This window comes from Homalodisca vitripennis, unplaced genomic scaffold (assembly GCF_021130785.1).
Source record: "Homalodisca vitripennis isolate AUS2020 unplaced genomic scaffold, UT_GWSS_2.1 ScUCBcl_2802;HRSCAF=7903, whole genome shotgun sequence".
NCBI classification, from domain to species: Eukaryota; Metazoa; Arthropoda; class Insecta; order Hemiptera; family Cicadellidae; genus Homalodisca; species Homalodisca vitripennis.
The window spans coordinates 47140-74339 of NW_025778940.1; the positions used below are offsets into that span (position 1 = coordinate 47140).

At 32.8% G+C, this 27200-nt stretch overlaps 2 protein-coding genes across 2 annotated transcripts; one reads left to right on the plus strand and one right to left on the minus strand.

Annotated features, from left to right (window-relative positions):
* The first annotated feature begins 19276 nt into the window (after positions 1-19276).
* LOC124372275 lies at positions 19277-21199 on the plus strand. Its single transcript, XM_046830656.1, has 2 exons — positions 19277-19648; positions 20615-21199. Exons 1-2 carry the CDS (start codon positions 19277-19279, stop codon positions 21197-21199), a joined length of 957 nt encoding a protein of 318 aa, XP_046686612.1.
* On the minus strand, positions 19669-20621 carry LOC124372274 (protein ALP1-like). Its single transcript, XM_046830655.1, has one exon. The coding sequence runs from the start codon at positions 20545-20547 to the stop codon at positions 19729-19731; it is 819 nt and encodes a 272-aa protein (XP_046686611.1). The 5' UTR covers positions 20548-20621; the 3' UTR covers positions 19669-19728.
* Positions 21200-27200: the final 6001 nt, after the last annotated feature.

The window sequence follows — 27200 nt, forward strand, 5'->3', positions numbered from 1 at the left end:
AAAGTTGAATAAAACATTTACTAAAATTGGAATTTGAAATTCTTGCTAAACACAGTTAAATTCTAACTCCGCGCGTGGTGATTGGTCGGTTTAGTTCGTTTGTTTGGTCGCACTGTTATGACAGGTTAGAGGTTATAATTTGTTATTTTAAATGTTTGACTAGCAATACGCGCTGTTTCTTCTCAATCGACTGAATTACGATTGATTGCAGAGTGAATTAAACTAATAATTTACTTAACACTATCAACATTTGTCAATAGTATGACGTAACCTATAAACTCAGTTTCTCAACTTTTGTAACCTTTACTAAAATTGGAATTTGAAATTCTTGCTAAACACAGTTAAATTCTAACTCCGCGCGTGGTGATTGGTCGGTTTAGTTCGTTTGTTTGGTCGCACTGTTATGACAGGTTAGAGGTTATAATTTGTTATTTTAAATGTTTGACTAGCAATACGCGCTGTTTCTTCTCAATCGACTGAATTACGATTGATTGCAGAGTGATTTAAACTAATAATTTACTTAACACTATCAACAAATCTGGAGAAAAAAATAAAATTGAGCATTATCGTCCTATTTCGTTGATAAATTCATTTGCAAAGGTTTATGAGCTTCTTTTGTATAAGCGGATATTTAGTGCAATCAAGTCTAGGATTTCCTCAGAACAACATGGGTTCTTACCCAAACGCTCTTCAGCAACAAACTTAATGGAGCTTTCTTTGAATATATCAGCTGAACTTGATAGTGGCGGTAGACTAGATGTAATATATACTGATTTTTCAAAAGCATTTGACAGGGTAAATCATGATATTTTGCTGCGCAAATTATTTCTCTTAGGATTTTCAGTTGATTTTTGTATATTTATGGCGTCATATTTACAAAACCGAACTCAGTTTGTGTCAATGTTAAACAAATCTTCTTGTGTTTATACAAGCTCCTCGGGTGTTCCTCAGGGCTCAAATTTAGGACCTCTCTTGTTTTTAATATTCATTAATGATCTCCCCTGTTGCTTCTCTGACTGTAAATGTCTATTATTCGCTGATGATCTTAAATTATACAGGCCTATAAAAGATGATTTTGATGTTAACTTATTACAAAATTCTTTAGACCAGTTGTATGTTTGGTGTTCGACTAATAAGTTGGAATTGAATGTAAATAAGTGTTTTGCCATGTCATACTCACGGAGGAGGATTCCTGATTTTAACATTTACTTCATAAATAATAAAGCTTTAAAAAATGTTTCTAAAATTAAAGATTTAGGTGTAATTTTTAGTTCTTCATTCTGTTTTAATGATCATGTCCACATGCTGGTGTCGATTGCATACAAACTTCTGGGCTTTGTCAAGAGAAATTCAAGATATTTCCACAATACTAAGACAATTATGACTTTGTATAAAACTATGATAAGAAGTAAATTAGAGTATTGTTCTGTTATCTGGAATTCAATAAATGTGTTAGAGTGTAGCAATTTAGAGATAATACAAAACAAATTTCTTAAATTTTTATTTTACAAACAACATAATTATGTATGTCCTTACGACATGCCCACTTCTAATTTAAGGGAAATGTTTGAGATTAAAAAATTGTCCATAAGAAGGGAACTAGCCTCAATAAGTTTTTTATGTAAGTTACTTAATAATTCAGTTGATAGTTCGTATTTGTTAAGTCACATAGGTTTGCATGTACCACATCATATATTTAGAGAATTTAATTTATTTGCTTTACCTACATGTAGAACAGTTTCTCATTATAACTTTCCTTTGTACAAGACTCTACGGTTTCTTAATTTAAACCAATCAAACATAGATATTTTTAATGATAATTTGGAAAATATTTTAAAGATATGCAGCAACCTTTTATTTTGATTTAATTTATTGTTCATTGTAGAAGTGTATGTGTACAATGAAGCAAGTTGTTATTTTTTTAAATTTTATAGAGTTCATTTATTTATGTTGTGTAAAGAAATTTTAATATTAATTTGTGTAACTGCCAGCAGTTTAGTTTAGTTTAGTTTGTTATGTTAAAGTTCATATTAAGAGTACATTAATTTTAGTTAAGATAGCTGTTTTGGGAATAATTGAAGGTTTTGTACTTTGTTTGTGCTATATCATGTCCTGTAGCTGTCATGTAAAATTGAAAATAAATAAATAAAATAAAATAAAACATTTGTCAATAGTATGACATAACCTATAAACTCAGTTTCTCAACTTTTGTGTCAATCTAACAATTAATCAATCAATCATAGTTTACGATAATGAAATATCAGTGTACAATTATTTACCTTTATTGTTGTAGTTGTTGTAAATGACGAATCTAAGCACTCCACATTTTCACGAATAAACATAGTTATCTGCTTTATCCCGTGCGGCGGACCCACTGGACGGGCATCGTAACGTTACCGGGCGTTACACTTTTTCATGAGTGACTCCGAGCCGAAACCTAATTTAAGACGTTGTCACGTCAAAATTAATTAAATAAACTATTAAAATTGGACCGAATTATGAATCTAAACCATTCTCGGATCCAACTGAAGACACACAAAAAGTTTCATTAAAATCGGTCCACCCGTTTAGGAGGAGTTCATTAACATACACACGAACACAAGAAATATATATATAAAGATATATGTATATACTAGCTGGCCCGGCGAACTTAGTCCCGCCTTAAAGGCAATATCACATGATCACATTTTTTACTTTTTAAATTAGGATAATTGTAAATAAAAAAATATGACTATTCAATGATTCTTTATTTGCCATTTATTGTAGCACCTTGTGATAAGCTACATTTTTGGTTTTTTTATTAGGCGCGAAAACAAATAACGCGGATGGTCTTCCACGCGGACATGCCACATTTAATTGGTTGGCCACGGGAAAAACATGGATGTTTGAGATTAAGACCACAAACTTTCAACGATTGGCCTTGTGACTTATTTACAGTCATGGCGAATGCAAGACGGATCGGAAATTGAAACCGTTTAAACTCAAATGGCATGTCGGGTGGGATCATCGGGATCCTCTGAATGAGAATTTCCTCACCTTTGAGATTGTGGTGTAAATCAAATTGTTCATCAATTTACTTACCACTAAACTTGTTCCGTTGCACAGTTTTGGTTGGTATAAGTTTCGAAGCATGATTACTACGGAACCAATATTTAGTTGTAAATTGTGCCAGGTACATCCAAGGAGTTTAAACATTCAATTGGATAGTTGGTGGCATCATCTTCATTTGTTACACAGTCAACAAATTTGAAAGAACATGCAGTGTACCAATGATCTCATTCTGAATTATGTAGTTTAAGTCATCTACATATTTATTCTTAGCTGCCAAAATTGCTCGCTCACTCAACCATTCATTATTTTTGAGGTTAGTAATGATGTTTGGGAATACTTTGTTGATGAGTTCGTCTTTCGATGAGACAAAGTTACAGATATTCCGAGGAAATGAAATCAATCCGCTCGATTCGTCGACAGGTACTCGACCATTACCGATAGTCAACAATTACTCAGAGAAATCTTCAGCAGATGAATAGTTCAGCAATGCAACTCTCATGTTTGTTGTCAGCTGAAGTTTCCTAACATAGCGCCATAGATTCGATGATTTGAGGCAAGCGTTTATTTTGTCGGCAGCAGTCGATCTGGGAATTACTGGCAATGTTTGGCGGAAATCGCCAGACATTAAAATAGTTGCGCCTCCAAAACATTTTGAGTCATTACGTAGATCTTGCAATGTTACGTTAACTGCTTCCAATGCACGTTTATGCGCTATTGTGCATTCGTCCCAGATGATGATCTTCGATTCTGATAAAACTTTCGCCATAGCGGAGCGCTTTGTAATGTTGCATGTTGGTTCTTCAACAGATTGAAGATTTAACGGCAATTTTAATGCAGAATGTGCCGTACGACATCCTTCTAGCAATGTGGCTGATATTCCAGAAGAAGCAACTGAAACTGCAATGTTGGATCTTGTACGAACAGTGGCTAAAACTACTGAAATGAGGAATGTCTTACCAGTTCCACCATGTAAATATAAACCACCGTTTCCATCATCAAGTGCCTTCATTAATGTATCATAAACTTCCTTTTGTTGGGGGTTCATCAGGGGCACATTTGTTTGAACTACTAAATCTAATTCCTGGTGATCATATTCATGTTCCCGTTTCAATTCTCGATTAAATGCGTCATTCATTTTACGATTTGGCGCTGGCATTCCTAACCTGACTAATAAACTACCACACATGAGATAACACATGTCTTCGATCAAGAGTAAGGCCCTATTATGTATCTCCTCATTCATTTTAAGATCGGAATTTATTGAACTGACACGAATTTGATGTTAAATATCTTCTGCCATATTATCCTTGTATTTGTGCCACAGGTTAGATGGGTTCGATGGAAAGCATATCGAAATGATGATAGCAAATAATGTACGTATCTGACTTGGAGATGCAGAGATAACTGCTTTGAATTGTAAAAAATTAAAATTTGAATTGTATTATCTGGATAGTAAAGTCTATGCTTAACAGTGATTGCAGAAACAGTTGAAACAAAATTTGCTGTTTCTCTTAAGCTTACTCTATGCTTTAAAACTATAAATGTAAAGAAATTTAAATTGGTAATTAAATGATATAAACATATTTCTTTTGTTGCATTATATATGTTTACAAAAAACAGCTGATTCAATTTGAACAGGCCCTTTCACTTAATAACATATGTTTGCTATAATGCATTTCCTACGGGTATTTCCGTAACTTTTAGAGACCAGTGGGGCGGAATCCTGAATCGGGAACGGGATAAAAAGTATCCTATGTGTTTCTCCCAGTTCTTAGCTACCTCCCTACCAATTTTCAGCCAAATCGGATCAGCCGTTCTTGACTTATAAATAGTGTAACTAACACGACTTTCTTTTATATATATAGATATATCCATGTTCACTATTAGACTAATCGTATTCTAGAAAAATTAAGATAGCACACAATATATCACAGCAAAGCTGACACTTTCTTTCTAATTAAGATGCTATGCAATGCATACCATTCTAAGAATGTATTTTATATTACGTTGAACCATCAACTATTTAAATATGAAATAAAGTTTTAACTTCATATAATAAAAATGTTCTGTGAACGTAATTTGGAAATTTTTACACAATTTCCAGCTTACGTTGCTGTCTGCACTTTTAAGTATGAAGCACTTGAGACTTCGATAGCAAGAACATACCTTATTTCATATGTATATATTTATTATTTCATTTAAGAACTTTAAAAATACTGTATAATAGCATAATCAATAAAGCTGTAATTTATAAATATAAAATTAGAGAAATATTGTATTTGTTAATGCTGCTTGTTTTAAATTTAAAATTGTGTAGACTCTGGCTGAAATAAATTATATAATAAACAATTATGTCTCTGAATTGGAATTTTTGAACCTCAGGTCATGGAATTAAAGTGTTAGTTCAGATACGTAGTTTATTTTTCCAAAATTTGAACGGTCGCATTCTCGAAATCCTGAAGTGATCAAAAAACATAAATGTGTATATATTGGTAGATATATTTATTCAAACGTTTGCATAAATTAGAATATCCGCCATTTAAAAATGTTCCATTAAATAACATTGATTAAAAACTCATACAAGCTATGTGCTACTGTCTGCACCAACTTCGGCCTGGACCCGATAACAAATACGGTAGTTATTAGCTCACGTTATATTGTATATACTCATTTATAGTGCAATTAAAATATTTTTATTCGTGTTGTTTTGAAATATTCACCTAGCGGTATCATTACCAATCTCTAGTTATTGAACAGTGTAAATCTAGAATGAATCGGGCTGAATATTAATTTAAAGTATCATTGTCCTCAGAACTCAATCATACATACAACTATTAGTATAATTGATCAAAGGTTAAACCGTATGTTACCATACAATACATATCGTCGTATCCATGAAAACTGATTCCGGGGTTCAAGAATCTTCAAAATTTAGTTTTATATGTTTAGTATAACCTATATTTTGTAATCAGATTACTATTAGCCCTCTAAGTGGCGGTAATTTTTTCTGTAGTGGCAGCATGTTTTAGAGCCTCGTGCAAGGGTGTTTTAAAAAATTTATTAAAATTATAAATTAAAAGTAATATATATAGAAGTATATACTTTTGTGTTCAGAATTAAACATATAATAATATTAGCATTTAAAGTTGGCCAAAAAAAATTTTTTACTAAAAGTTTTTTTCCATGAAATTCAAGCTTTACATTTTTTTTTGGGGGGGGACCATACCTAGCAAACCAAGTTATAGTAAGAAAACTATAAAAGTTAGATAGCCATTTTGTGTCAAAGTTATTCTAGTTTCAGAAAAACATAAGCATTATACAAATTTATGAAACTATAATAACGCTATATAACAAAAAGTAGCGATGCGCATAAATTGTGAAAAAAGGGTGTGTATGTAAGAGTTTGCTAATAAAAGTTTTACTAATACAGCTTTACTTCAATACATGTTATATTGCATATTTTATTACTCAGAATGAAGTAAACTGTACAGCAGCAGTAAAATAAATTCCATAACTCTTTTTTTGGAAGAGTCGAAAAAAGTTTCATTTTGTCATTACTCAAAACTTTTGCGAAAAAATTTCAAAGAGCAAAGTATAAAATGTTTTTCAATGCATTTATTATATCCAAATTTATAAATCTATGGTTTACATCTGATGGGAAATGTTATGTAGTTTTAGAAAACCATAAACTGTGTCTAAATATATTACATATATTTTGATTCCACAACTACATGTATTACTAATATAACAGTATATAGCCTACGCGACTAACAATGACCCTGGAATGGTCCAAACAGTTATCATACATAACCAAAGAAATTACGGTAAATATATATTTGGTTGTGAAAATTGTTATCTCAGAACTAAATGAGTGCCTAAAATAACGTTTAGTGAGTGAAAAACAATAACAAACTACGTGAAATGAGTTTTAGCCAAGTCATTTTGCCATAGCCTACACAGATTCGATAATTCATCAAACATATTTCAGTAAAAAGAAATTTATTTATTCTAATATATATTTATTTGCACTACTGCAATATCTAACAACTCACCACACACTAAACACAACACTAAAACACAAATAAAACTTACTAATAAACACGCCTCATCACAGAAACAAATCAGAACGGCAGCGACAACATGGCGGTCACAATAAACTGCATTGTTTTCTTTTACGTTCCAAACTACGAACTTGGTACGTTGCAACTACAATACAAAGAGGAATAAAACTATAGTATTCCTTAGGCTTTTTCTTCCCGAATCCAATGGTGCATGAATCAAATCGATACGTTTCCGGTATATACTGTAATGAGTGATTATGGAAAGGAATGTTTGATCGTCAAACGAACAACATTACAGGATGGAAAGTAACCATCAAAATTTTGATGAACAACACTTAGAGGGTTAGATAGTGTTATAACTAGTGCAAGGTAAATCAGATGTAAACTACAATCTGTGTTCTCAAGAGACTACAGGTTCAGCTGAAATTCTTAAAACTGGTAAATCAAAATTTTATATTTGTTTCCTTGCTCTTACATTTTGTTATGTACTTTATAATCACTCTTTTATATTGTGATTAATAAACGTTATGATGTATACTAAGAAGTGTAGATATCTTACGAGCGTCTAAACCGTGATAATGTTTGAGCCATTCATCATATTACCATCCTTCATGCATATTTAGGTATTATGAAGGATCGATCATTCTCATAACCACGTGAGCAGAAATTAAGTGTTTTTGTCACTATTCTTCTGCAGTGTAAAATTTTGTCCCTTTCAAGTTTGTTTTTGAGAGTTTTTATTTTGTTATAGAAGTCAATAATGATTCCATAGATCTCTACTAATGGTCTGGAATTTAGCCAATAAAACACCGTAATCCACAGAGTCAAATATTTCTTTGCCGTCCAAGAATAGACCTTTAACCTTTTTATCCACTTCCATACGACTTAATATATTTATAATAAGTATAATCAATTGCAATTTTTCAAAATACTAATCATGTACGTAGATTTAAATATATTTTCTAAATAACAAAAATATAATATTTTAGTTATATTTTTTATATATAAATGTATATTATAATATTTTATATATATATATATATATATATATATATATATATATTGTGTTTTCTGTATATAGTACATATGAAATTGCTTTCACCGTGGTAGCTCTTGCCTGAGGATTTTAATGATAATCTTATATTTTCAAAACGATATCTTAATATAAGGAAGATCATATAACAATAAAAGTTGTTTTTTTACAAAATTTATCAGCACTCGGACGAGTTATTTCTTGTTATTTAATACATATAGAGATTTCTATGGCGTTAAGCAATCTATGAATTTCATTCTTAAAGTTTTCACTGAAACAGATTTTGTTATGTCACCTTTATCTGTTGTATTAAGTTCAAATTTATTGATTTTTCAATAGGTCAGTGAGATGCTTAGCAGTGGTCCTATATATATGGAACATAAATATTTAACTATAATAATAATGACATATCTTAAGAGATAGTACAGTATCTGTAACTCTACAATCCAAAAATATATTAAGTATAGGTCCTTTGTTTATATGCTTTAAATTAATACCGAGATTCAAATGTTTTCTTTTTATCTATACAGACTCGTCTTATAAAAATACTATTTTCTACCCTCAGTCTACTCGGACAGCAATAATTATTAAACATTACGTAATTTGAGAATCCAAAACGCTGTTATAATGTATTATAACTGTAAAGTTCACTACATCACGTTGAGAATGTAGGACTCTAAATTATCTCTTGTAGTGTAGATGCACATTGTCTACGGTAAATAGTAGCACACGTGACGTAAAATGAGATATCCCAATTAACCAACCTAATAATGGAGAGGAGTATGGCATAGTTGAAGGGCGACGACCTACCCTAGGACTGGCCTTAATACCAAGGAATGCTCTAACCTGGGTGTGTATAACACTGACATTGCAGCCATTGCTGTTGGTTCTAGTAACAGTGATGAATGCACGGCAACTGTTTTAAACACAGACAGTCCCAATCCCTGCCAATGTTGGTCTTTTAACATTTTTTAAGTAACGTTTTAATGGATCTCGTAATACATTTCTTCATAACATATTTCAACGAATCATATAGTGTTACGAGCGTAAAATGCCAACTAGTAAAAAGGGTAAACTTCTTTGATAAAATTGCAAATGGTTGTGCAATCATTCTGCATTTTGCACCACAATGAAGATGGTAAAAAGAGAATGTGTGGTGACATAACCTAAATTCCCGTCGAAATCCCTTACACCACGCTGCGTCTCCTTTCGGAAGGGGCTTACATAAACATCACATCGCTGAATGGAATTAAAAAAGACTCATTTCACACTTTAAAGACGTTTCGGCTTGGAGAATTGGTTGAACGCCTTCAAAAACCCAGTAATGAAGCAGCACAACTTCTCCTGATTTTTTATATTAGAGACGAGGCTTGCTCTAAGATTTCACATACCTCCTAGTTCTGCCAGTATCATCATTTTGTAATTGTGTACGACTAGTGGTACACGAGTTCTTACATAGTTTCTGCCTTAAATATCGGTTATTAGATAAATTACAATTATATTTAGACGGAATAATATAATTATATGGGACATGATTACTAGCACCGAAATCTGAAGAGTGTGATGAATCTATCATGCCTGCAGGAGTTGGGTGAATCGAACAAAATTGGAGCATCTGCAAACCAGTGTACTCCAAATCCTTACTTTCTTTCCTTCTCTATATTTTGTTTTACAAATTTCTTCTATATTACTGAATATGTATAGTAATTTATATATGCCAACGATAAAGCTTCATCCATGACCATTCGTCAACGGTTAACCCAATAATCAAACAATATTATTTTTGATTAATGTCTATAACATTTTATGATTTTAGCTTTAATGAGCGTACAAATCATTTGAATTACTATTACTTTTTCCTTATAACCAACATATTTCAATTTATACTAAACATTTTTAAAGTGGAACATGTTTTACTACTGATAGACACAATATAGAACGTAATAATAATCTCTGGCTTCTATAACCGATGTCTTTAGGATATATTAAGGCCAGCTCCTAATGTCACCTGCAGGTAATTTGCAGGGTAAATTCAATTGGTTCTTGTCACTTATCAATTGATTATAAATTTCTGATAATCTTGCTATGGATGCAATAGTACATCACAAAATTGCAAAGCATTTCACTTGCAATTAGATGTTCTTTCCTATAGTAAACTGTTCCTATAGATAGTTTTGGGCTGCTATGAGATACACGTCAATAAAACGCGTTTTATTCATTACTTATATAATTCGTGCATGAAGTTTATAACCATGAATGAAATTTATAAGTAAGTCTTTAGGTTTTGATGGTGGGACCTTTCTCTTGTTAAAGTAAATTACACAAATTATTATCACGCAAAAACGCGCCATTCCTTTTTTAACACAGCTACATGCTAATCAATCTAAAAGGGCCTAAAATAAGATAAGCTGTGTTCGATTTATAACTTCAATCCTGGACTTGTCATGACTTAACAGGTAAATGAATACCTTAATGATAACGTGGATTCATTATTAATTAAACACGAAATATTTATAATTTATGATCGCCTGTTATCAGTTTGATAATGAATTTTCGTTAGAAATTTTTGAAAAATTACAGTCCGATAAACATTAGAAAGTCAATAAAAATAATTGTTCTTATTTTTATATAAACCAATATTTAAGCCTTTTTATTATTTTGTAGACCAATCACAACAAGGGCTACAATCAAGGAAACAACATATTTTGATTTATCATTTGGAGAGGTAGCAAGCGGACCACACCTAGCAGGGATCACAGCAAAAATCGATGTGTCACTTAAATCTAGGCAACCTTATAGATGTCCAGGAGCGGCACATCACTAACCGCAAATGTCGAGATTCTGGGGCTCATGGGCAATTCTATAAGTCTGGTCTACTGTGGGAGATGACTGTTGGTGTTGGTGGGGTTTGTTCCCTTACCTCAAGGGTTCTTGTTAGACTCAACAAGGGTGTGCCACCCCCTACCTACTTTGACTGGAGAGGCTGGTTTTAAGCTGGTCTCCCCTTCTTCCGTGCCCTAATTCTTTATCATGAATCTCGATTCTTCGTTATGCATTTATAAGCTTCTTTTCCTAAGAGAGAAAAGCGGACCTTCAGGTTCTGCTTGCAGGCAACCGGATTTGATGATTTAGTTAAAATTCCATATTTCAATTGACGAGTGGCTTAACTTTCACTAACTGTTGTAACCACTCACTGGGAGACAGCAATGCACATAAGTAAACGTTATATCAAGCCACTATCACAACATGTCGAAAATTTAAAAATTGTTTTCATGAATACGAAAAACAGTGTTTCACACTAGATCAGTGAGATTTATTTATATCTCCGAAATACATTACTTCAAAATTTGGATACACCGTTAATTGCGTTACTAAAAATAACAAATTAATATGTTGCAAACCCGTTACTAATAAGAAAATTTGTAATGTAAACATAGCAAATTACATTTAATACACCCAGCTGATATAAAACTTTTCAATAGAACACCTTTCATAAAATAAGTAAATGGTATTGATAAAAACTTTTATATCCAGCAACGCTTGGAAATTATTAAAAATATTTTCTTAAATACACTACAATTCAAAAGGGTATTTGTCTTTAATATAATTTTATGAGCTTGCTCCGTGTTTTCTTAAAAAAGAAAACTTTCTGCAGTTCCATCAGGATAGGAATTTTGTGGTATTTTATCGATCTAATTTAACGTAAAACTGTTCAATTTTTCTTCGTTATTTTCAAAACCATGCTAATAGAGTTTGTCCTTTTCTTTGTAGGAAATTTCTAAACTATGACATGTTATTTCAGTTCTCAAATGTTTAAACGTTTCGCACATACAAGAACATTTATGAAGACTGTAATTATGTACTAAATGTGTATGTATTACATTAAGTTGAAAGAGCCAAAATATATAATATGCTAAGTATATTAATTGAATCTGATCCCTCATCAGCAGGTAACGGTCAATAACAATGTTACTAGGGACCGTAAAAGATTGTCTTAATTACTAGATATCAACAATTCTTGCATGGACCATCCGCCCGGTGTGACAAAGCTCGTCTGGGGCTGATCTTGTAACTGTGTCAAGAATATATTTGTTATTATAGGCCTAATGACGAAAAGTTTCGTAACCTATTTCTTAAAAAAATCAACATTTCCTTGTCACTAAATTTGCGATCCCCATTTCCATCATTTTAAATTTGCATATAATTTAAATTCAATTCAAAGTAAATTCAATAAAATAATCCTATGAAAAATAGTTCCACAAACATTTCATATTCCATAACCCTTTCTTACAACTCACAATAAACTAAATTGAGTCAAAAATTATTGTTTTAATGATTACCTTAACAGAGAATAATTTATACCTAGTTACCATGAAAACACAATTTTAAAATCATAATATTTTCAAAAAGGTTTCAAAGCAGCAGCTTACTGATTCATTGGGCTTTTAGTTAATACGGACGAGGTTAGCAGTGTTCACGTTCGCTCATCTTCGGACCTGTGGCGTTGACATCACGCCTGAGCCTCTATCCTCTCTGCTGCAATATTCTTCAAAAGGATAAGTCAAAATATCTCAATTTTCATTGAATACAATTCACGTAGATGTTGTCTTGCATGTATGGCTTTGTATGTTGTCCGATTATTGATGTTACACAATTATTCTTGCAGTTTATACTGTCTTTTTACAACATGTAGGGCAAGAGAACTACTATAAGTTGCTTATTTAACTGAATATTTAGCTGTATGTAATTTCTGTATGGATTCCACCCACTACGCCACATGCTTGCCCGTTATTGTCTAACGTTGGTGCAGTAAAATTGATTAAATAATTTCAAATGTTAAAATATTTATCTTTTTAATTGACTGCTTTAAATATAATTATAAACGCATTGTTTAGCATTCACCATAGTTCAGAATTTACAAGTATTTGAACTGTTTACTGCCAGAACCTGTTTCTCTGCATTATAATTACTTAGAAAAATATTTCATCTCTTGTTTAAGTGGTATACGTCCAGGAGCCCAGGGCTCATTATTATTGTTTAAGTACACAACCTAGTTCTTAGAATTGAAAGAGAAGTTTATATTAAGAAAGGAATTAATCGTCAGTTTTGCGTGTTGTGGAGGAGGCCGAAAGGAAGGATAAGAAAAGAGTTTAAAATATTAAATAACACTGTTTAGAAATCATAGCTCTTTAGCTTTAAACTTAAAACTGACCGCATACGAATAAATATGTTTTAATCATATATAGAAACTTAAAGTTATGGCTTTCCAAATTATCTGTTTCTGTGAAAGTATCATAATTGTTATTTAATTATTTGAAAGCAGGTATTAAATATTTAAATACAGGAAAAATCTAAGAAATGATATCGTTTGAAGTTTTTAACTCTTGCGATCCTGTCCCATTTTACAAAAAGTAGCGTGTTTGGCGATCGATTTATTCCAGGCCAAATAGGAAACCAAATTGATTAGGTTTTGTTGATAAGTTTTATATCAACAGGCAAATCTAAACTTGCATTGTAACTGTACTACTTCATGCAAATAGACAGTGTTAGACGTGCTGTACTTGATGTTTATGTTTACTAGCAAATACTTATTATGTTCTGACTATTAAATTTGAATTATGTTTCAGGCTACAATGCTACTCATCCTAAACATGAGAAGAACCAGTATCGTAAGTACTTGGGACATAAGTGTTTAATGCCATTCTGAAACTGCTTTTGTAGTCAAACCTTCTAGTTTTTATATTCTCTTTAAAGGTATTAGTGATTAGAGAGTAAAATGATTTCTGTCATATTTTGTGATTCGAAAGTTTTGTACTGATTATTTTCAGGTGGCCTCGGTCCTGCATTGATCCGACGTCCTCTCTGTGACACTTCTCATCATATAACACTTCTTCACGTGTGTTGCAAAACACGCAAAGTATGAATGTTGGTTGAATGGAAAAAAGTGTGACTGAGTGAGTGCGTGTAGAACTGCATTGAACTCAAACAATTATTCTCCACTACACAACATATTAAGGTAACTAAATTTATCTGCTTATATTAGACTTAAGTTTAAATATTTGTCCCACGAATATACTTAATATTATTAATATTTATTTAATTAAGGTATATTACTATAATTATATGGATTTTGGGAAATTTTTAGTTTAAAATGATACATTATTATATGCTGCTTTTACTGATTGTTACAGGGTGATGTTGTCAATGTGGCAGGAGGCCGCTCCACCCACACTAATACACACACTACACATACACTAGGTAATGTATTGTTCTACTTAAAAATTGTATTATAAGTTTGGCTACAATAGTTATTTCAGAATGGCACAATAATGGTGATTGGTTGATTATATGTTTGTAGAGGATAGATTTAATCTTAATATAATTATAATTACTCATGGCAATTGTTAGTTCATGAGTTAAATTAGTTTATCTTACTATGTTAATAGTGATTTTTAAGGACCTTTAAAATATTTAATATAGCAGTTCCTGAAAATGAAGCAGGATGCTTTGTCTCGAGTGGAATATGACTATGATGACACGAAAAGTTGTAATCAAACTTTCAGTGTTCCTAGTGGCAAAGAAATGTTATGCTGTAAATGTAATAAATGTGTTTGTTATCCCCTCGTATACAAATTGTTATGAAGGTGAGTTATGAATACATCAGCAAGCGTAGGCCTAATCACTGCATAAAGTTTAAAATATCTCTAAAATAGTTGGCATATCTTAAATGGACTCAATAAACTTAAACCTCAGTGCATACCATCAAGTGGTGGTACTATAAGCTCATAATACCAGATATTTTGTTATCAGTTATTGCTATATAAATTGTTGCTGATTTTTTAAACTTATAAATATAAAATAAAACCAATATTTGACCTTTATAAAATTCATCCTACACAAGGCCACGCCAAAGTAAGCGTATTTGTTGGCGTAACTGTTGAGTCTGTCACTTGGATACAATCTTTCGATATTTATACATTTTACGAAATTGGCCCCACAATGATACCCAGTCTTATGTTTCATCCCAAAACTTAATGAGTTCTTGCACGGGTGATTTGAATTATCACCCATTAATTGCATTTTAAATACGCTGACGACCTATATCTGAACGTTCATCATTGTTTTTGTTAATAAAATTATCAGTAGAAATACTCACAATATAAAATTTAGTCTTAGACAAAATATTTTATTATAAACAAGTTGATCAAGATTAAGTCAATGTAAGGTTTCCAAAGCAAGATCGACCAAGAGACACGGTTCCCAGAAATTAATTACAAGTGACTTAGAATTATGTTGGAACTTAGGCTACACTAAGATATCCGTAATATGCCTCATGTTGTATGTTGTCGAGTAAAGAATATATGGCGTGCTCAAATGCATTGTAATATAAATAAAACTATTTTGAGTAAAGAGAGATATTTTAATATGTAGTTAGTCATTACTTTTAAATTAAGATCACTACGAGTTTTCTTTCTCCTCTGTATTTATAGTTTAAAAGTTATAAAAATTTTAATTTTAAACATAAATATAATTTATGGTCCGTTTGATATTTTAAATGTATCATATACGTTTATTTACTTAATGTGTAGTTGTTATTCAAAACCTATTCAACAAAATTATTCGATGTACAGGAACACTTCTACGTTGTTTTTAAAAAGCACAATATCAAAACAGTTGAAAATTTCATTGCAGTAAATAGGGAAGACTTTACATTTATTTTAGGAGACTGGCCTACGTTTAAAATAAATGTTTTAGAAATAGAAATAAGTTTTTGAAGACTATAGATTTAGAAAAGTTACAAACTAATTACCTCAGAATTTTATCGTATTGAAGAATGCGTTATTGTTTGACATCTTACTAGCTATTATTGGTATAGAGTACTCTCAAAGATCAGAAATTTACAATTGTATCTTGGGATTAAATTTGTTTCCATATTATAAAAACAAACAATAACACAAATATAGAAAACAGAGGATATAGAACAACAAGAAAAGAGCATAAATAATAGCCAACATAAAATAAACCAAACATATTGTTCCAGCTATTTACAAAATAGGTTGTACCAGTGTCAGTGGAATAATCCCACTATTTATTCTTTTAGCTATTTATGTACAAAGAGGACGGCTCTACAAACTAGATTAAAAACTAACGCTGTAACAAAATTTAAAAAATAACTTTGGAGAGAGATGTGTCTATAACTAATATACCTTATATAATTGCACCCCAAAATAAATGACAACTAAGTAGTGAACTTAAAATCTCATTTTCTCCAATTCAATAAAATTGTCCGAGTATATGTGTAGAGATATAAAAACATGGCTATCTTTGTTAGATAACTTATTTTTATTTCAAATTAGTCGAAAAGTGTAAAAATTCTTAACAATTTTCACAAAGTATTAAATAATTTAGTACTTAATTTATATGATGCGATTACACTCTTTTTATAAATTTTGAATTCGATTTTATGAAGATAAAGACGACATTATTTAATAATGAAAAATTTAATTCGAAATATACTACATCAAAGTTAATAGAAGGATTGTAAGATTACTTTTTAAATAGCTACATAACTCAATTGCAGCCGTTGTCTGATTATAAGTTTTACAAGAAACTTACAGACGACAAGAATTTGAAATTAAAATCTTTTCTCTGGTAAGATAAATCTACTTACAAATACATATATTCAGAATGTGTTTTAATGCAATCCTGCTTCTTCCCTCAAAATATTTATTGGAAAACAGCGCATTAACTCGGATTTTGAGGAAAAAGTTTCCAAAAAGAACATGGATATTTTTGATGGCCAAAACACAAGGAACTGATACTATTTTATTTACAAACCATAGCATTTCGTAAGTACACATTGAACATTTAATATCCTAGTGCAGAGATCTACACTATCTCTCTTTCGTAGTATTTATACAACTATATATTTGCAGGATTAGTCCATTTCTTAATTAACAATAATTATTCCTAGTTACCATGAAAACACAATTTTAAAATCAAATACTTTCGAAAAATTGTTCAGTAGAGTGGAATCCTGATTAGTTTTACTTCTAGTTAATACGGACAATGTTAGCAGCGTAAATGATCGGTCTTCTTCCGACCTGTGACCCCAACACCACGACTGAGCTTCTGTCGCTTTGATGGGAAATTACTGAAAATAGATGTCAAAAAATAAACTTTTTCATTGAATATAACTCATTTAGATGTTGCATTTTATGTATGGCTGTAGGTGCTGTCTGAATATTGATGTTAACATTTAGGCCTTGAGTTTAGATTGTAGCAACTCAATAATTTGACTTATTACTTTTAGGACAGCAGAAGTACTATAACTTACTTATTTTACCGTATATTTAGCTATAGGTAATTGCTGAATGGGCTTCTTCAACGACACGACATACCTTTTAGTTATTATCAAAACTTTTAAAACAGTACAGTTGATAACATAGATTCATAAACTAAAAATATAAATAATCACTCTTCATACCAGTCTGTGAGGTTATACACGCGATTTCTGTTTATTGTTTACAATTCCAAATGTAAATGTATTTCCTCATAAGTAATTAATCTTGGTTTTTTCACGGAATCATAGTGTGTGTAGTAACGTAAACACATACAACGGAAAAGAAAAATGTTGCGAGTATAAAAAAAGACACGCGTATTTAAGAGACAAATTGCAAAAGATTGGCGAGCACATTGTGCACTTGAATGATTGGCGAGAGATGTAGCGGAAAACTATATGAAATAAAAAAAATTATATAACCTCTTTATTTATATTACATAAATTGCAACCAAGAATAGAATAAATTTACTTTTTATATCAACCGAGTTGTCAAATATGAATATTCTTTTCTTGTTCAAATCTACTAAGACTTAAGTAATAATATATATATATATATATATATATATATATATATATATATATATATATATATTATGCATACTTAGTTGCCGTTATCAAGTTAGTATTTTATACTGTAAAATTCAACACGTCTAAGTGAGAATTTACGGATGTACATTATTTCTTGTAGCGTACATGCTTATTGTCTGCGGGAGATAGCGGCACGCGTGACTTAACCTACATATCTCGATTAACTAACCTTATAAGGGAGGGGAGTATTACATGGTAGAAGGGTTACGACCTGCCCAAGGACTGGCCCTAGTACCGTGGAATGCTCTAACCTAGGTGCGCATTTCACTGCAGCCATTGCTGTTGGTTCTAGTAACAGTGGTAAATGAACGGCAACTGTTTTAAGTACAGGCAGTCCTAATCCCTGCCAAGGTTAGTCATAAAATTTTTGAAAGTAACATTTTAATAGATCTCATATAACTTTCCTTCGTGATTCCGATATTTTTCCGTGTGTATTATTACCTGACATATATGGTGAATAGGTAATATATGGAGATTTGACACCTAGTTCCTGTGTCTGACGGTCAGTTGCTTTATTGTAACGTGTTTAATCATGTAGACTTTTCTATGCATATCTTTCAGGCTTCGTCTACTTATTTTTACTTGTTTGTTGTTTTCACAGTAATTTTCTTTGGAAGTGATGTGCATAAACAATGTCAACTTACAACTAATAAGGTATGCTACCGACCATTTCAAAATCTAAACCACAACAGATGTTGCACAAGTTAGTTATTTAACTACCAAATTAACAGCTAATTTATTCTAAGCGAATAATGTATCCTTAAGTGACAGGACTTTAAATAAAATTAACGTATTAGGGATTATGTGTTTGAGTATTTATTTTAAATATAACAGATGATTTCACTGTTTTTGAACTTGCCCAATTGATTGTTTTATTTTAATTTAGTTAATATGTTTTGAGGTAATGAAATAGTTCTCATTAATTACAAATAAAATTACAAGTTTAATTTGTTTATAAATATTTGTAATGACAACATTCAGTTGATTCTACTCACATCGCATAAAGCCGTGTCCACACTATGCCGCGGTTGGCTTTTGGCAATGCCGCGTTGGCAAAGCCAATGCAATGTAGACGTGGCCGTTGGCATATGCCGCTGAGCCAATGGTTTGCCAACGAAAATCGCTCTAGTGTCGGTCTCCATCAAAGGAAGCCGGTGAGAGCCGGTAGTGGGGACGAGCCAACCGTTGGCTTCACGCGGCATGCACGTGGCTGAGACAGTGCCGAGTACAGTCATGGAGTGGACGAACGATAAAGTGTGTCAACTTATTGAGCTCTACCGTGATAAACCTGTTCTGTGGGACTGTCGCTTGAAAGGGTACAAAGACAGAAACAAGAAACAAGATGCTCTTCAAGAAATAGCAGATGTTTTTGGTGTTGACAAAGCAGTAGTGGAAAAGAAAATTAAAAACCTAGTGTGCCATTTTTTACGTGAAATAAAAAAGGAGAGAGACTCAAGTAAGTCTGGTGCGGGAAATTCTGATGTGTACAAGAGTAAATGGTTTTGCTATAACAACATGCTATTTCTCCAGGATCGAAATACACCTAACGAAACGACGGACACAATCACGCAGGTAAATATATATTGACACAGTAAGTATTAGTAATTATATTTTACGTTCATATCAAACACATATTACATAGTTAGGGCTAATTATTTGTCTTGTTGAAAGGATAATTTTCCAGCCGGGGAAGCGAAGAAGTCTGCAAATTCTTTTCTAGTGGCTTGTGCCTCATCAGTGCTTCTTCTTGAAGTTCGAGGAAAGTTGACCAAAGCTTGATTTGAAGGGGATTGTCTCCAATGTCCTGGATTGATCTCACCTGTAGTTGAGCACTCAGAGTCGAATGTTCCCACGGGGTTGTACACTGATTTGGAATTACTTTTCCTCAAGTAGTTGTGCAGATAAAGTACTGCCAACACCACCAGCGTAGCCCATTCTGGTTTTAATAGCATAGGTCTTTGTAGTATGCGGTACACAGAGGATATTATGCCGAATGCATTCTCAGAAACTCTACGTGCTCTACTTAACCGATAGTTGAACACTCTTTCTTTAGAGTCCTTTTTTTGAATACCTGGATATGGTTTCATGATGTGCTTCGATAAAGGAAAAGCATCATCGGCCACAAAAACATACGGTGTTTTATCTGTTCTTCCAGGAAGAGGAGTAGGAGGAGGAAGATGCATTGTGTTGTTCCTCAGACAATCTCTGAATGTTGTGTGACTAAACACACCTCCGTCTGATATTCTTCCTTGACAACCAACACTTGCGTAGATAAAGTTGTAGTGCGCATCTACCACCGCAAATAGAACTATACTGAAAAACCCCTTGTAGTTGAAATATTCTGTGCCACTATGGATAGGTGCTTGCAACTCAATATGCTTCCCATCAAAGGCCCCCACACAGTTTGGGAAATTCCACTTATCATTGAACTCTTTTGAAATAACTTTCCACTCTGCTTCTGTTTTTGGCATCTGAAACAAAATGACAACAATATAGCAATATTCATTATCCAATCATTAATCTTTTCCTTTTTTTTAGGACGAGCATACAAATAAAGATGGAGATACTGCAAACCAATCGCAAACTGTCAACCAGGACCAAGTTGCTGGACCAAGTGGAGAAACGCCTCGAAAACGTGTAAGTTTGCCAAAGGAACAGTCTGATCGGCCAGGCGGAGGCCCACAAAAGAAAAAAAAGACTACAGTTACAGAAGAAGCTCTGTCAATTATGAGAAGTATCCAAGGTCGGCATAAAGGTATGGATCAGTTCAAATCTTTTGGAGAGCAAGTAGGACTGCGTATTAAAGACCTCCCATCATCAAATGCTCAGAAAATTGCAAAACACCTTATTAGTAATATTCTGTTTGAAGCAGAAATGGGCAAGTACGACTATGGCAACCCAATCGGCGGAAGTTACTCACAGCCATTCTACCCAACACCGAACTACGTACAACAACCGATTTCTGTCCCGATGCCACCAGCTTGTCCCAATCCAAACCCATGTAGTGAGCAGCTGTCTTTTCACGGAATCACACAGGCAAACTCTCCAGATTCAGTCATAAGCTCCTCGCTATCAACCCATACGGACAATGACTCTATCGACAATATATTGATGCACCTGTAATAATAATTTTACAAATTTAAATAAAAGAGAATTTTACACCTCATCTCTTCAAAATTCAAATTTGAGTTAAGACTTTTGTTCATTTTTGTTATTGTAATTAACTTAATACTCATTTTAACTAAGTAAATAAGGGTTTCATTTGTAATGGAGAGTGTTTTGTTCGGAACTTGAGACGCATGTCTACCAAATAAAGGTTTTTTCTAATATACAATTTTTTCTTACCTTGATGTAATCCTGTAATACACTGACAATTGCTTCACAAACAGTCGGGATGATGGTTGATATTATTTGCTTTGAAATCTTGAATGTGTAACTTAACGAGTGGTAAGAGTCTCCCGTTGCCAAAAACCGCAGAGTAACTGCAAGGCGTTCATGTGGAGGAATAGCACTTCTGAAGGACGTGTCTCGTTTCTGGATGATACGAGCTATCTTATTTAGAAGATCTTCAAAGTCACTACTTTTCATTCGAAAAACAGTTTTTGAAACCACATCCATATCTGTACTCGAGATTTAATTCGTCTTCATCATCCAATACCAAATCCTTCATCAACTCACTAGTTCCGTATTTTCTTCTACTTTGAAGGCTTGGACGCACCCAAAACCGTCGTTTACGCAATTTTTCGTGATTGATAATTACAAACGCGCCTAAAGCAACTAGTACATCCTCCTCGTCAGACATTTTGCGACTGAATGCCAACTCACGTGTAGACGACAAGCCAAAATCTAGGTTTGCCGCGTTGGCTTTGCCAACGCGGCATTGCCAAAAGCCAGCCGCGGCATAGTGTGGACACGGCTTTAGACGCATTACTTCAGAGGCGATAAAAAGCAATGCAACTTTTGAAACGGAACAACATTATAAATGGAAACGTTTGTTGATTAGAGGAACTTTTGGGAGGCTGTATTAAAACCAGTGGAAATTATAAATTATTTCTCATTTTGAATGTAATTTATTCCAAACGGACGGGATCATCTAAACATAATCTCACTTATTAATTCGTTTGGTAATCAGGCATTTTACTCAGTTAAAATTAGAGAATAAATCACAAAGTTGATTTGTAGAATCTTAGATGGTTGGATCGAATAGTTTCTGTACTTGAAAGTGAACACTGTTTAAACAATTGATAACTTGATGATAATCTCTGGCTGCTGTGACCGATGTAGAGACATATGATATATTAAGCCTAGCTAAAATGTCACCTACAGTTACTTTGCAGGGAGATATCAACTGATTCTCCGTCACTTATCAATTAAAATTATAAATTACTAATCATATTACTATGGATGCAATAGTTAACAGTACACCATAAAACTACAAAGCACATTACTTACAATTAGTTGTTACTTCCTATAGTAAACTGTGATGATAGAGTTGGGTTGTTATGAGATCTAAGTCATTGAGTGTCTCTTAACATTACTTCCTTGTTGTGCACTTTATCCCTTATTTTTATACATATTTTATTACGTGTTCAAAAGAACAATATTGATGATTGTCTGACTTGACTACAATTATATTAAAAATATCTTTGTTTAATTTTGCTTAAGAATGAAACGCGTTTTATACATCACATATATTACCCTTGCATGAAGTTTTTGAATTAGTCTTTCCAACTTTAAGTTAATTTATTATATTTTTACGTTGAGTCCTTACTCTTGTTAAAGTAAATTACACATATACCCTGTTCTCGCGCAGAACAGAATTATTTTTAACAGAACTACAAGCAAATTATTCTAAAATTATAAAAGCAGTGCTGCTTCCAACCTGAAACCTTGCCTCGCCCTAACTTAAAATGTAAATTAATACCCTCATAACAAAACTACATACATGGTTATCACTTTAGATGAAACACCAAATATTTAAATTTATGATCGCATGTTATTAGTTTGCTAATGAAACCACTTTGGGAACTAGTGAAATTTTAAATGTTATAAGTGTTAGTGTACATTGTATCCGATACAAATATCGAATTTATAAATATTTTATAAAAACCAACAGTTAAGCTGTTTTATTATTTTGTAGACTAATGATAGTTTCTGTAACTCGTGCTAATTTAATTATAATAAACATAAAATTATACATACACAACAAGGGCTACAATAGAGGAAACAAATAAATTATTTTGATTTACCGTTTAGAGAGGTACCAGCGTTTAAGCGGACATTCAGGTTCTTATTTCGGACACTCGGATTTGAAGATTTAGTTGACGAGTGGGTTAACTTTCACTAACTTCTCACTGGGAGACAGCAATGCACATATAAGTACATGTTTTATCAAAGCACTACGGCAACATGCAAATTTTAAAAGTAGTTTTTCATACGGAAGACGCTTTGTTAAATAGAACAATGTTTCACCCTAGACCAATCTGAATGATTTACGTCTCCGAAATAGGTTCTTAAAAATTTTTATACACTGTTTCTTTATTTGCTAGGAACGACAAAATAATATGCTAGAAACACGTTATTAATAAGAAAATTGAATGTAAACATAGCCCATAACATTTAATAAAACCAGCTGGTGTAAAATTTTTCAATTAAATCTCTGTGGCACAGCTGACATAAAATAAGTAGATAGTATTGACTAAAAGATTTTATACCCAGCAACGCTTGGAAATTAGTAAAATTAACACAATTTTATTAAAGGCTCTAAAATCTAAAGGGATATTGGTCTTTACATAATAAATGAGCTTGCTCCGTGTTTTCTTCAAATTATAATCTACTGCAGTTTTCATCAGGTCACGATATGTTGTTATTTTATCGATCCATTTTATCGTCAAATCAGTTCAATCTTGGTATAAAATAACATAACTATACCCTCCTTCTAATTATAAAATGGTTAACCGTTTATTACATACATTAATTGAAAAATAACTTACTTAATTTGTATATATTACATCATTAGAATTAAAATCTATGTAGGCAACTGTAGGATAAGTTAGTCCAGCATGGAACTTTACATGTTCCACTATTGTGTTTTTACATGGCCCACATTCATTTATTTTATTGTTTGTTTATGTATAAAAGGTACGAGTACGCTACAATACGTGTCGTGTAATAGGCTTCTCTAGGGTTGCATGCTACATTTTTAGCATATAGCCTATTTTACTATCGTCATGCAGTCATATAGACAAATCGTGCAGAAAAGTAAACTTAACATCCTCTCAGAAAACATAAACGAAATGTTCCTGCTACTAAGTGCTTCAATGTCGCTATATGCACAATCATAAGTTAATGTTGTTTATGTAGAAAGGAATTATCATGCAAATAGTAAAGATCATGTGTGATAGTGATAATTAATTACATCAAAATCTGAAAACCCAAAACCCAGTTATAGTATTTATACTTCAAAATTCAATACGTCTCAGTGGGAATTCACGGATCTGAGTTATTCTCATACGTATTGTCTGTGGTAGATTGCAGCACACGTGACGTAAACCGAGATATCCCAATCCTCTAACCTAATAATGTAGGAGGTATTACATGGTAGAAGGGTGACGACCTGACCAAGGACTGGCTTTGGTACCATGTAATGCCCTATCCTGAGTGCGCATAAATGTTTCACTGCAGCCATTGTTTTTGGTTCTAATAACAGTGGTGAATGCACGACAGATGTTTTAAGCACAGGCAGTCCCAATCCCGGTGTAAATTGGTTATTTAATATGTAACATTATAATAGATCTAATATAAATTTACTTCAAGGCATATTTTCCGGGAGATGGTTTGAATAACCAATAATAAACGAGAGTTACATGCAATCGGTAAAAAAGAAAATGTATTACAACAAAATCAAGCTTTTAGAGCAAGCATTTTGCTTATCTTAAGGATTACTCATTTGGTTGTTCTGTTTTACTGTCTTATTATCATACTATTTTACTATATATAAATTATCTTATAAATTAGAGCCAAAGAGCGTGGCTTTTTCAATAATCCCAGCTTGAACAGGTTGGTATAACGCTTAGCTTTGCCATTTTGCAAATAACTTTGTCTGTCTTGGGTCAAATTAAAGTTCTTCAGCAAAAACTAAAACAAACGTGATCTAATTATTGAAACGAATTATTTCATTTTACACCAGCATACGACTGGCATTTACCTATTGGTTCAATACAACTTTCTTTAATGGGTTTATATACTTATTGTGCTGTAAAAATCCATACAAAATTATGGAAATAATTTTTTCGGGTGTAAAAGTTTTAAATGTTCTTCCTGATAACTTCTATAACTAACTTACGCCATACGAATATCATATTTCTTAACAAACAATAATTATTCCTCGTAACCATGAAAACACAATTTAAACCAATTCAAAAACCTTTGAAAAATGTTTTAGTACAGAGTCATCGAGATTAATTTTCCTTCAAGTTAATACGTACAATGTTAGCTGCGTTGTTCGGTCTTCTTCCGACCTATGGTCAGTACACCACGGCTAAACCTGTGTCGTTTTGCTGGGATATTCTTCAAATTGATAAGTCAAAACATCACACTTTTCATTGAATACAATTCAACTAGATGTTTTCTTGTATGTATGCCTGAATGAATATGTTGTCTAAATATTTGTATTAAACAATTACGCCTTGAGTTTAGATTGTAGCAACTCATGGCTTTGAATTATTTACCTGTAGAACAGCAGAAGTACTATAACTAACTTACTGTATTGTATTTTTATGTGCATGTAATTCCTGTATGGACTCTGGTCACTACGCCACATGCATGTCCATTATTATCGCTACTAATGAAGCAGTACAGTTGATTAAATATTTGGATAAATTAAAAACACAACTTGCCACTCTACAACGAATTTATACACGCGATTGTTTTGCATTGTTCACAATCAGCATTTAAGTGTATGTTCTCAGACGTACTTTATTTTAGCTTTTTAGACTAAACGAATCTAATATATATACAACCGCATGTGTAACTGACTGACTGACTGACTCACTCACTCACTCACGTATACTAATTCTAACCTACTTCCAGATGAGTTAGAGACTTGAAATTTGGTACACAGATAGCTTTCCACGTGTAACCACCAGGAAAATCCCGAAAAGTGAGAATTTTTCATTTTCAACCCCTCAAAAAAATTCCCAAAAAATCGCGCATTCTTCACCCCTGCAGGCATTTTTTGTAAGCCCGATAGCGGGCGAACCGTTGGAGCTAGCTCGGATCTGACGGAAAATTCATGGTCAGGAATGAAGTGAACTACAAAAAAGGTCTAATGACTTTTTGCTCTATCTTCCATGGTTAAGCGACAAAACGCTCGAACATTTGAAATTCCAGAGATTTTTTCGATAAAAATAATGTTTCAAGCCCGATAGCGGCCGAACCGTTGGTCGTAGCTCAAATCTGATTGACCCATCTAATTAGCAAATTGCGCGATCTACAGAAAAGGTCCAGTAATCTTTTGCCCTATCTCGATTGGTTTGGCCGAAAAACGTGATTATGTACAATTTTGTTGTAACTTTTACGCGAAAACTTTTGTTTTTGGGGTCGATAGCGGCGAAACCATTGGTCGGAGGTCAAAATAAGACTAACGTTTTATTTAGGAAATAAGATGACCTACAAAAAAGGTCCAGTGACTTTTTACTATATTTCCCTTAGTTTGACCGCAAAACGCGATTAAGTGAAAATATTGGACATTTTCGCCTAAAAATTTACATTCCGGGCTTGATAGCGGCTAAACGGTTGGTCGTAACTCAAAACAAATTTTAAACGGGATTTAGGAAATCACGTGATCTACAGAAAAGGTTCAGTGACTTCGGGAGTTGGCTGAGCGTTAGCTAAGCGTCAATAGTAGATAGGGACAGAGGAATATTTCTTATGTTCACAGACACAATACCCTCTAAAAAAGGCCCAAGTGTGTCATTAACCCCCGGTAATATTAACCCCCCCCGGGGATTTCCTGGTATGACCTGATAACCTCCTGTACATTCAACCCCCTGATGTGTTAACCCCCCTGGTAACATTAAACCCCCCCAGGGAATTTCCTGCCATGACCTCATGTCCGAATTTT

Bases quoted from the DNA above. Each gene is read 5' to 3' on its own strand.
- LOC124372275 (XM_046830656.1), top strand. From the start codon at position 19,277: ATGCACGTGGCTGAGACAGTGCCGAGTACAGTCATGGAGTGGACGAAC. The intron at 19,649-20,614 runs GTAAATATATAT...CCTTTTTTTTAG, and splicing joins CGACGGACACAATCACGCAG to GACGAGCATACAAATAAAGA.
- LOC124372274 (XM_046830655.1), bottom strand. From the start codon at position 20,547: ATGCCAAAAACAGAAGCAGAGTGGAAAGTTATTTCAAAAGAGTTCAAT.